General features: G+C 36.5%; 1 protein-coding gene across 3 annotated transcripts in view; it reads left to right on the top strand.

Annotated features, from left to right (window-relative positions):
• LOC126412923 (discoidin domain-containing receptor 2-like) overlaps nucleotides 1-13,743 on the top strand; it is a 911,045-nt gene that overhangs the window by 800,930 nt on the left and 96,372 nt on the right. For all 3 annotated transcript variants that reach the window (XM_050082831.1, XM_050082824.1, XM_050082815.1), the window contains exon 12: nucleotides 1,634-1,831. In XM_050082831.1, coding sequence (XP_049938788.1) covers nucleotides 1,634-1,831 — 198 coding nt within the window. The remainder of the gene's footprint in view (nucleotides 1-1,633; nucleotides 1,832-13,743) is intronic.

Genomic DNA, 13,743 nt, shown 5'->3' with positions numbered 1-13,743 from the left:
ATGCTAAGTAGCTTTGCATTTCAAACACTCTAGTGTGGAATAACTGAGAAACATGCAAACAGCCTTGCCTTGTTGAAGTCCCCATCAGATCACCGAAGTTCAGAAATGTCGGACATCACCAGTACCTGGATGGAAAGGTATGCCACATGCTGTTGGCAGCTTTCTCCTTGTCTTCCCAGTGACAAGGAGTAGGGGTGGTGGCTGGCAGTTTTCTCTTTGTCTTCCCAGTGACAAGGGGGAGGGGTGGTGGCATAAAGTCCCAATCACTAGACTTTGTGCCAATGTCCTGGATTAAATTCCAATCCTCTTCACAGTGCCTCAAGGAATGTGAGGACATGTGACACGTCCAGCAGATTAGGACATTAAGCTTGATGGGCCCCTTGGTGATATTCGAGAGGAGTAGGCAGTGTGCCAGGAGAAGGTTTCACCCTCCTCCTTTTCTCATTACCATACAATGCAAGCATAACTCTACAATACATACACACCCTTTACTTATTTACGTCATTTAGCAGACACACTTAAGACACAAGTCTCACGATTCCTGAAGGAAAGTTGCCAGTGTGCTCAAAGGATAGGAAAAAGTTTTGCAATTAGAAGACTGAACCTGCTCCTCAGGGTCTCCCAACCAAGCAAGCCATATGACATTACATTTTACTAAGAAACACATGATGTTTAAGTGCAAATTAACATAGTAGTCACCATTACTGAATAATATAGTAAGTTCACATTATGATTCGTAAACTCTGATTTAATGACACATAGATTATTCATGAGTTCAGTGCCCAAGCTCTGACTGACTGAGGCTTTGTCCACCATGCCTATTTATAGATGCTCATAAGACAGGAATCACAAAATGGGAAAATACACAGTTATTACATGTTAAATAATGACATAAAGCAGGAAAATTAAGAGAGACAAAGACACACTAAAAAGTGACTTAAATTTAACTAATAGCTGTGTAATTAGGAAATGACCAAAGCTGCAGTACTATTTTGTGGGAGAGTAATATTAACAAAAGGGGATTCCGAAAGTTTACAAGTAAAATCTCAAGAAAGTGAACTTGCTAATTTGAATAATTAACAAACTAGCGAGTTATTTTAATGAAAGGAGATTGGGGACCATCAGCGATGGACTGCCATCTGCGATAAATGTCTCCTATACTGAGATTGTGACTAGCTAGTGTTTTTTTTTCTTTTTGTAATGTGTAGCTTTACAAATTTTTATGATGTGCAGTTTGTTGTATTCTTTTTATACAGTGGTTTGTGTCCTTTTTTTATTCTGCTGTAGGCCTTACAGGCCCATAAATGCAATTAATGGTGATGAACTAGTTTAGATACTAGTAACAAAACAGAATCAAATAAATAAAACAATAATATTGATGTCAAGGGTGGTATGAGAACAAGCAGGATACTCCCATCTTGCTCTGTTACAATTCTACAACAGCCATATCCTTGCAACATTTAAAATGTAATAAAGTGGTAATCTTTTATTATGAATGTGTTGATACAATTCATCATCATAACTGTTTAATTTTTCTAAACTGGAATCTTGTGTTGTTTGAAAAGGAGTGTTCTAGTTGCTGATGCAGAACTCATTAATAGATAATTGTAAACCATCAGTTGTTGTTTTTCAGCCCCCTCCTCCAACTTCTCCGCCACCACTGCCTCCACCACCAATCACATCGCATTATAGTGGAGATTCTTTAAGTGTGTGTGATGATGGTACCACTGCTACAGAAGCTGAAGATGAGGAAGAGCAACAAGGGTTACCAGCATTTCCACTTGATCAGCTACGTGTAATTGAAAGACTAGGTGTCGGGCAATATGGAGAGGTATATTATCTTCCTTTTTTGGTAATAGTCTAAATTACAGAAATGTGGCTGACTTTTACTTTAGATTGGTTACTTAAATAGGGTTTAAATTTAATTTACAATCTCTTTTCATACCATGACATGAAGTAACTAACAAAATACTGCATAGTCTCAAATATGTCTTTCCTATCCCCATACATATAACATCATTATTTTACACATACAAAATGTCATTTCTTATGCAAAGGAACCATCCTTGAACACAGTTAAATACCATTCCTTCATTTTAAGTACTGTACAGATATTACATATTATTACCATCCAATTTCCCTAAGTTGCTAGTTGATTAAGTACCATTTATGGAATGTTCTGTTGGTACTTGGAAAATGTAGGCACATTAAAGACTGAAACACACAATATTAATGTTCCACAACAATATTTAATGTATTTTTGTTCTGAAAGAGCTTTCAGCTTTCCAGGCCATCATCAGACAACTTAAGACTGAACAGGCAGTCCACACAATATCAGTGAGAGCTTCTAACTATGCAAAGATTGTTATTTCCAAAGATATGTGATCATTTTTATGACTATGTGTGTATCTGATAAACACAAATTGCAGTGCTTCAATATGACATGGGTACAAAAACAAGAAATATTCTGTAGTGATGTACTAAATGTTTTAGACTGTAAAAATATGAGTATAAATGCCTAAACCCAGTGACTGACTGGCATAAACAATTGAACTACACTAGTTACACAGATATTGGTTAAAGTCTCTCCATTATAAACAATCTGATAAATTGTTATAAGCATCTCAATAAGCATATATACACAAGGAAGGTATGAACAAATAAACCGTATATTACATTGCACTCAAAGATTAAAAGTATTTGAAAATAATGACAAAAACAGTACACCACTGTGTATGGGCATCATCTATGTTGCATGGACAAAATTACTGGAGAATGTGATGAACAGGCACAAAAAAGGGGCAGAGGGGAGAAAGGATTTAATGGAACATTAGAAATGGAGAATAGTTGTGGTATTTACACTGAGTGTATGTCCTACGGTGAGAAAAATTGCAACTGGCTGCTACTACTTCAGCCAGGGTGAACAGTAGAACTGAATCTGTTAATTAAAGAGTTAAGTCAGGATTCTGTGAATGGTATTTATTGATAGCCAGAGTTTCCAGTAAAATTAATTTTCTGCCTTTATTTACTCTACAGACAACGTAACATTTAATATCACAAAACGAGACTCATTCAGAGCAAGCTCAGCAAAGGTGACATCTTTCTTTTTCAGTCTCCAATTCCTTCTAAGTTCAGTCAGTGTAGTAGTTATAGCTCTACCTGATTGATCTACGTATAGCTTGCCACACAAATTGCAGGAAGAAGGGTATAGAAGTGACTCACAAAAATACTGTCCAAATCATTTACATCTATTTGTTCTACAATCACAGAATATACTGTGAGCTCAAATGTAAAAAGGTATCTCAAACAGAATGACCTCCTCCATGTCAAGCATCATGGATTTCATAATTATACATCACATAAAATACAAATCACACTCCTCTCTCATTACATCCTGAAAGCTGTGGGTCAAAGTAATGAGGTGGATGCAGCATTTCTTGAATTCCAAAGACTATTTGCCTTGGTAGATTACCAGTGATTACTAATTACAGTGTGGTTGTATGGTGCATCAAATGAAATTTGTCACTGGTTTGATGGTTTCTCAGTGGGAAAAACACAGCACTCTTTCTTGGGTGGAGAATTATTGACAGATGTACGAGGTGTGTTTTTTAAGTAAGTACCATTTTGAAATTAAAAAAAGATGCGCTAAGATATCTCAATAATTTTATTTTTACTTGAAAGCCTGTACCTTAATCTACACACTGACGCCATTACAGTCTGATTCTTCCTTGTTTACATTGTGTACTGAGTGTTTAAGATGCCTCCGATAATCGTGAGTCCCGCCAACTGTGAAGTGCAGACTGTTATAAGATTTCTTAGTGCTAAAGGCCTAAAAGCGATCGATATTCATCATGAGATCGGTGCAGTTTACAGAGAAAACATTATGAGTGAAGGTATGGTAAGAAAGTGGGTGAGAGCATTTAAAGATGGCCGCACAAATGTGCGTGATGAACAATGGAGTGGGCATCCTTCCGTCGTTAATGAAAGCAAGCTTGGTGCAGGAAGTGGACAATAAGGTGCGAAAAAACAGACGCTTTATGATTTCCTCCTTGCAGGATGACTTTCCTAATTTTTCTCATAGTGTTTTGTATGGTATTGTGACTGAGCACTTGAATTACCAAATATTGTGTGCACGTTGGGTACCAAAAATGTTGACGGATGTACACAAAACCAAATGTTTAGACAGTGCATTGACTTTCCTTGAGTGGTACCGCAACGACGGTGATTATTTCTTAAGCCAAATTTTTACGGGCGATGAAACATGGGTGGCTTACGTCACACCAGAATCAAAGCAACAGTCCATCGGAGTTGACCAAGGGCATTGTTTTGCTGCAAGACAATGCCCGCCTGCATGTGGTGAAACAGACCAAAGATCTCATCACATCTTTTCAATGGAAAACTCTAGATCATCTCCCGTACAACCCCAATCTTGCGCCCAGTGACTACCATCTGTTCCTGCACTTGAAGAAACACCTGGGCGGTCAGCATCTTCAAGACGATGACAAAGTCAAAACAGTGGTGAGTGGTTAACAAGTCAGGTGGCAGACTTGTATGAGGGGGGTATTCAAAAACTGGTACAACATTATGACAAGCGCCTCAATATTGACAGAAATTATGTGGGAAATTAGAGTAAGGTACAGGCTTTCATGTAAAATTAAAATTATTGAGATATCTTAGCACATCTATTTTTAATATCAAAATGGTACTTACTTAAAAAACACACCTCCTAGAACTGACCTCAGGTGTTCCCCAAGGATGTGTGTTGGGACCATTATTGTTCTTATTGTATATTACTTGTCTGACAAACAATGTCAATAATAATTTCAGACATTTTGCAAGTGATGTTATTATCTACAATGAAGAACTACTTGAAAACAATGTACAAATATCCAGTTAGATCTTGGTCATAATTCAAAGTATGCAAACATAAGTACTTGCTTTAATGTTCTGGAATATGGAATTGCACACTTCACAAAATAATAATAATAATAATAATAATAATAATAATAAAATAACAGGATACCCCAGTCAGAATTAGAAAACATCAAACAACAAGTACAACAAATACTGGAACAAAATAATGTGCAATCAGAAGAAGAAGAAAATACAGTAATGGACTCAAACATCCCAGAGCAAACAAACAAAGAACAACACGCATCAATTAAACAATCAGAGGAAAACGAAATCTTAAGACAGCCACCAGAACAAGCACAAATAGAACACGAAGTGACACGCATGTTAGATATAGAAGAAAAATTTCAGCTGACATATATAGAATACAAAGACACAAATACAGACATTAGACCATTCTTGCATAGACCGCCAAACAACCCACAAGTCGAAACAACAATAAAAACTATCAACACAATCATACACAACAAAATAAATGAAAACACAACTATGGAAGAGGTACAACTACTGGTTTATATAGGAGCTCTCACTACACTAAATATACACACTAGGCAGAGATCAGAACCAACCAACACACAGAAGAAACCCACAAAACCAGCATGGCAACACAGGCTACAGATCAGAATAGAAAAACTGAGAAAAGACATCGGACAGCTAACACAATTTATAAGAAATGAAATGTCAGAAAAAAAAACGAAAAAGGTTAGGTAAAATCTCACAACAAGAAGCGATAGAGCAATTAGATGAAAAGAAGCAAAAATTACAAGCATTGGCCAAACGACTTAGAAGATACAGAAAAAGTGAAAATAGAAGGAAACAAAACCAAACATTCAACACAAACCAAAAGAAATTTTACCAGACAATAGATAACACACACATTAAAATAGACAATCCACCAAACATAACAGACATGGAACACTTCTGGAGCAACATATGGTCAAACCCGGTACAACATAACAGGCATGCACGGTGGATACAAGCAGAAACAGATACATACAAGATGATACCACAAATGCCTGAAGTGATAATTTTGCAACATGAAGTCACCCAGGCAATTAATTCTACTCACAATTGGAAAGCCCCTGGAAAAGATAAAATAGCAAATTTCTGGCTAAAGAAATTCACCTCAACACATTCACATCTAACTAAATTATTTAACAGTTACATTGCAGACCCATACACATTCCCTGATACACTTACACATGGAATAACTTATCTGAAACCTAAAGATCAAGCAGACACCGCAAACCCACTAAATATCGCCCCATGACATGCCTACCAACAATATACAAAATATTAACTTCAGTCATTACACAGAAATTAATGACACATACAACACAGAACAAAATTATAAATGAAGAACAAAAAGGCTGTTGCAAAGGAGCACGAGGATGTAAAGAGCAACTGATAATAGATGCAGAGGTGACATATCAAGCTAAAACTAAACAAAGGTCGCTACACTATGCATACATTGATTACCAAAAAGCTTTTGATAGTGTACCCCACTCATGGTTACTACAGATATTGGAAATATACAAAGTGGATCCTAAATTGATACAGTTCCTAAACATAGTAATGAAAAATTGGAAAACCACACTTAATATCCAAACAAATTCAAATAATATCACATCACAGCCAATACAGATTAAGTGTGGAATATACCAAGGAGACTCATTAAGTCCTTTCTGGTTCTGCCGTGCTCTGAACCCACTATCCAACATGCTAAATAATACAAATTACGGATACAATATTACTGGAACACACCCACACAAAATCACACATTTGCTATACATGGATGATCTAAAACTACTGGCAGCAACCAATCAACAACTCAACCAATTACTAAAGATAACAGAAGTATTCAGCAATGATATAAATATGGCTTTTGGAACAGACAAATGTAAGAAAAATAACATAGTCAAGGGAAGACACACTAAACAAGAAGATTACATATTGCATAACCACAGCGACTGCATAGAAGCGATGGAAAAAACAGATGCCTATAAATATCTAGGATACAGACAAAAAATAGGAATAGATAATACAAATATTAAAGAAGAACCAAAAGAAAAATATAGACAAAGACTAACAAAAATACTGAAAACAGAATTGACAGCAAGAAACAAGACAAAAGCTATAAATACTTATGCTATACCAATATTGACCTACTCATTTGGAGTAGTGAAATGGAGTAACACAGACCTAGAAGCACTCAATACACTTACACGATCACAATGCCACAAATATAGAATACATCACATACATTCAGCAACAGAAAGATTCACATTAAGCAGAAAGGAAGGAGGAAGAGGATTTATCGACATAAAAAACCGACATTATGGACAGGTAGACAATTTAAGAAAATTCTTTCTAGAACGAGCAGAAACTAGCAAAATAAACAAAGCAATCACTCATATAAATACATCGGCTACACCACTGCAGTTTCATAACCACTTTTACAACCCTTCAGATCACATAACATCAACAGATACGAAGAAAGTAAATTGGAAAAAGAAAACACTACATGGTAAGCACCCGTATCATCTAACACAGCCACACATCGACCAGGACGCATCCAACACATGGCTAAGAAAAGGCAATATATACAGTGAGACGGAAGGATTCATGATTGCAATACAGGATCAAACAATAAACACCAGATATTACAGCAAGCATATTATTAAAGATCCCAATACCACAACAGATAAATGCAGACTTTGCAAACAACAAATAGAAACAGTAGATCACATCACAAGCAGATGTACAATACTAGCAAATACAGAATACCCCAGAAGACATGACAATGTAGCAAAAATAATACATCAACAACTTGCCTTACAACATAAACTTATAAAACAACATGTTCCCACATACAAGTATGCACCACAAAATGTACTGGAGAACGATGAATACAAATTATACTGGAACAGAACCATTATAACAGATAAAACAACACCACATAACAAACCTGACATCATACTCACCAATAAAAAGAAGAAATTAACACAACTAATCAAAATATCCATACCCAATACAACAAATATACAAAAGAAAACAGGAGAAAAAATTGAAAAATACATCGAACTGGCTGAGGAAGTCAAGGACATGTGGCATCAGGATAAAGTTGACATTATACCAATTATACTATCAACTACAGGAGTCATACCACACAATATCCACCAGTACATCAACGCAATACAGCTACATCCAAACTGGTATATACAACTACAGAAATCTGTAATTATTGACACTTGTTCAATTACCTGAAAGTTCCTAAATGCAATGTAACATATACCGTACAGTTAAAAGGAAGTCACACTTGATCAAGGTCCGCGTCACCTTCCATTTTTAACCAGACATAATGTCTGAGACAAGAAAGAAATAATAATAATGTATGTTCTGCCAGTCATAAAAGGCGACAAAAAGAACAAACCACTAATAGGGCTAACCCCCCTTTTAGTGTGATTACTTGGTTCAAGACAGAACTAAAGAAGCCTCGGACAAGCGCCGTCATGGTCGGGGACAGCACTTGAACCCTATGCCCGCCCACAATGGTAATGACACTGCTAGCCAACTGAAAAATGATTTAAATCCAAATAGAGGTGTTTTGCAGGATATGCTTCCTGCAACCACCCTAGAAGGAAAACAAAGACAGAGGATGAGATGGTCAGATGTAGTTAATCGACAGCTCACGTTCTGTTATTACCAAGCAACAAACCTTGGAACCAACACAACTGGATACAGATCACAAGTATACACAACATTTATTACCAGATACCCGGAATTAAAATTTTTAACAGAACAACGACTAGCTGATCAGACCCGTGTAATAATAAAAAATAACAGGACACCCCAGTCAGAATTAGAAAACATCAAACAACAAGTACAACAAATACTGGAACAAAATTATGTGCAATTAGAAGAAGAAGAAAATACAGTAATGGACTCAAACATCCCAGAGAAGACAAACAAAGAACAAAACGTGTCAATTAAACAATCAGAGGAAAACGAAATCTTACGACAGCCACCAGAACAAGCACAAATAGAACACGAAGTGACACACATGTTAGATATAGAAGAGAAATTTCAGCTGACATATATAGAATACAAAGACACAAATACAGACATTAGACCATTCTTGCATAGACCACCAAATAACCCACAAGTCGAAACAACAATAACAACTATCAACACAATCATACACAAGAAAATAAATGAAAATACAACTATGAAAGAGTTACAACTACTGGTTTATGTAGGAGCACTCACTACACTAAATATACACACTAGGCAGAGATCAGAACCAACCAACACACAGAAGAAACCCACAAAACCAGCATGGCAACACAGGCTACAGATCAGAATAGAAAAACTGAGAAAAGACATCGGACAGCTAACACAATTTATAAGAAATGAAAAATCAGACAAAAGACGAAAAAGGTTCGGTAAAATCTCACAACAAGAAGCAATAGAGCAATTAGATGAAAAGAAGCAGAAATTACAAGCATTGGCCAAACGACTTAGAAGATACAGAAAAAGTGAAAATAGAAGGAAAGAAAACCAAACATTCAACACAAACCAAAAGAGATTTTACCAAACAATAGATAACACACACATTAAAATAGACAATCCACCAAGCATAACAGACATGGAACACTTCTGGAGCAACATATCGTCAAACCCGGTACAACATAACAAGCATGCACGGTGGATACAAGCAGAAACAGACACATACAAGATGATACCACAAATGCCTGAAGTGATAATTTTGCAACATGAAGTCACCCGAGCAATTAATTCTACGCACAATTGGAAAGCCCCTGGAAATGATAAAATAGCAAATTTCTGGCTAAAGAAGTTCACCTCAACACATTCACATCTAACCAAATTATTTAACAGTTACATTGCAGACCCATACACATTCCCTGATACACTTACACATGGAATAACTCATCTGAAACCTAAAGCTCAAGCAGACACAGCAAGCCCAGCTAAATATCGCCCCATGACATGCCTACCAACAATCTACAAAATATTAACTTCAGTCATTACACAGAAATTAATGACACATACAACACAGAACAAAATTATAAATGAAGAACAAAAAGGCTGCTACAAAGGAGCACAAGGATGTAAAGGGCGATTGATAATAGATACAGAGGTGACGTATCAAGCTAAAACTAAACAAAGGTCGCTACACTACGCATACATTGATTACCAAAAAGCTTTTGATAGTGTACCCCCACTCATGGTTACTACAGATATTGGAAATATACAAAGTGGATCCTAAATTGATACAGTTCCTAAACATAGTAATGAAAAACTGGAAAACCACACTTAATATCCAAACAAATTCAGATAATATCACATCACAGCCAATACAGATTAAGTGTGGAATATACCAAGGAGACTCATTAAGTCCTTTCTGGTTCTGTCTTGCTCTGAACCCACTATCCAACATGCTAAATAATACAAATTATGGATATAATATTACTGGAACATACCCACACAAAATCACACATTTGCTATACATGGATGATCTAAAACTACTGGCAGCAACCAATCAACAACTCAACCAATTACTAAAGATAACAGAAGTATTCAGCAATGATATAAATATGGCTTTTGGAACAGACAAATGTAAGAAAAATAACATAGCCAAGGGAAAACACACTAAACAAGAAGATTACATATTGAATAACCACAGTGACTCCATAGAAGCGATGGAAAAAACAGATGCCTATAAATATCTAGGATACAAACAAAAAATAGGAATAGATAATACGAATATTAAAGAAGAACTAAAAGATTAATATAGACAAAGACTAACAAAAATACTGAAAACAGAATTGACAGCAAGAAACAAGACAAAAGCTATAAATACTTATGCTATACCAATATTGACCTACTCATTTGGAGTAGTGAAATGGAGTAACACAGACCTAGAAGCACTCAATACACTTACACGTTCACAATGCCACAAATATAGAATACATCACATACATTCAGCAACAGAAAGATTCACATTAAGCAGAAAGGAAGGAGGAATGGGATTCATCGACATAAAAAACCGACATTATGGACAGGTAGACAATTTAAGAAAATTCTTTCTAGAACGAGCAGAAATTAGCAAAATACACAAAGCAATCACTCATATAAATACATCGGCTACACCACTACAATTTCATAACCACTTCTACAACCCTTTAGATCACATAACATCAACAGATACTAAGAAAGTAAATTGGAAAAAGAAAACACTACATGGCAAGCACCCGTATCATCTAACACAGCCACACATCGATCAAGACGCATCCAACACGTGGCTAAGAAAAGGCAATATATACAGTGAGACGGAAGGATTCATGATTGCAATACAGGATCAAACAATAAACACCAGATATTACAGCAAGCATATTATTAAAGATCCCAATATCATAACAGATAAATACAGACTTTGCAAACAACAAATAGAAACAGTAGATCACATCACAAGTGGATGTACAATACTAGCAAATACAGAATACCCCAGAAGGCATGACAATGTAGCAAAAATAATACATCAATAACTTGCCATAAAACATAAACTAATAAAACAACACGTTCCCACATACAAGTATGCACCACAAAATGTACTGGAGAATGATGAATACAAATTATACTGGAACAGAACCATTATAACAGATAAAACAACACCACATAACAAACCTGACATCATACTCACCAATATAAAGAAGAAATTAACACAACTAATAGAAATATCCATATCCAATACAACAAATATACAAAAGAAAACAGGAGAAAAAATTGAAAAATACATCCAACTGGCTGAGGAAGTCAAGGACATGTGGCATCAGGATAAAGTTGACATTATACCAATTATACTATCAACTACAGGAGTCATACCACACAATATCCACCAGTACATCAACGCAACACAGCTACATCCAAACTTATATAAACAACTACAGAAATCTGTAATTATTGATACGTGTTCAATAACCCGAAAGTTCCTAAATACAATGTAACATGTACCGTACAGTTAAAAGGAAGTCACGCTTGATGAAGGTCCACGTCACTTTCCATTTTTAACCAGACCTAAGGTCTGTGAAAAATAGAAATAATAATAATAAACAAAACATAGTACTTATAAATACCTGGATGTAACAGTTTGTGAAACTGAGCTTACAGACATTTGAACAAATATGCTAAATGTCCCATGAGAGCCTGGTTTCAACAACCAATATTAAGGAGGAATCTAGAAATATAGTACAGCCTCCTACCTAATGCAGCCTTAGGAACCACAAAGACTATATTAGACGAATTACAGTAATTCATTCCACACTACATACACAAAGGGAATTAGAAGAGACCCTAATATGTGATACAGTGGGAGTTACCCCCTGTCAAGCACTTAACAGTTGCGTACAGTGTAGAGAGAGAGAGATGAGAGAGAGAGAGAGAGAGAGAGAGAGAGAGAGAGAGAGAGAGAGAGAGAGAGCCTTAAAAATATTTTCCCTTGATTTTCCCAAAATATTATCCTTTCAGACAACAGATAACAGCAAAATACACCAGCTTACAGATTTCTGTGTCCCTCAAGTTAGTATTTTTTCATATCATGATTCATTATGGTACCATGAGTCCTAAAAACAGCATATTTGTTCATTCATTACTTTCATGTTTGTCACACCTAATACATTGGTAGCTGCCCTAGTTCTGGCTTCTCAAAAGTCACCAGCTGTTCTAGCACCATATTGGAAATATTTTACCTCAGTAAAGTTAGTTACCTGAATAAAACCAGCACACAGGTTTCTGAAAAATTGTGTTCTAATACCCAGGAACTAATCTCTTCTGCAATGGACGCTTACATCCCTTTACAGATGTTGCTTAACAGCAGAACCCTTTTTTCTGTGCTATTTGCTGCAATAAGGCTACAGAATTTCTTCTATCCCCTCATGCTCTACTCTCCTGTACACACATGTGATATACAGAAAGTTTCACCTAGATCAAGTGACAAGGCAAATGCATTGACCGGTAAAAAAAGGGCATAATTGGATTTCAATGTAACTTTGTACACATATCTAAATACAAAGATGATGTGACTGACGAGGGCTGTTTGGTTGAATCTGGGAGTGGGGCTGAAGGTGAGGCCTCTGTCCTATCCAAAGGCCTCACCTTCAGCCCCACTCCCAGATTCAACCAAACAGCCCTCGTCAGTCACATCATCTTTGTTTTTAGATATATTTTTCCCACGTGGAATGTTTCCCTCTATTATATTAACTTTGTACACATACATACCATTGGCGTTTATGTAGATGAAGAGAGTAGCACTTCTCTGTGGCAGATAGAGTGGACACCAGGATGCATTTGTGTTGTTTGTGTTTACTGTTGTTACTATGCATGGTAGCGTACGTAAGGGACAAGAGCAGCATCAGATATTTAGTGACAACTGTGAACGACATTGAGATGGTGCATGCTCATGTCAGTGTTATCAGCACCTGACAGGGTTTGAAAGGGCCTCATTGTGGGTCTCCATTTGGATGACCGGTTGAATTGTGCACTATCCAGATTTGTCAGTCATTCAGATGGTGGACTGCATGGGAACATAAGGGCAGGTGTACTTGTTGTTAAGATTCTGGTCTACTGCATCTGATCGCCACAAGGGAAGATTCCCGTATTGAGCACCAAGTACATTGTGACCCCATCACCTCTATGCCTGCCATCTGAGAACAAGTACTGGTGTCCCTGCAATGTCCCTTCACCACTGGTTGAAGACTAGCAGCAAGCCTTGCAGCAGTCAGACTAAAAGAATTACTGTCCCATTTGTAGGTT

The sequence above is a fragment of the Schistocerca serialis genome, chromosome 1, assembly GCF_023864345.2.
Source record: "Schistocerca serialis cubense isolate TAMUIC-IGC-003099 chromosome 1, iqSchSeri2.2, whole genome shotgun sequence".
NCBI classification, from domain to species: domain Eukaryota; kingdom Metazoa; phylum Arthropoda; class Insecta; order Orthoptera; family Acrididae; genus Schistocerca; species Schistocerca serialis.
Note: the sequence above shows the minus strand (reverse complement) of the source record. Positions and strands in the feature narration are given on the sequence as shown.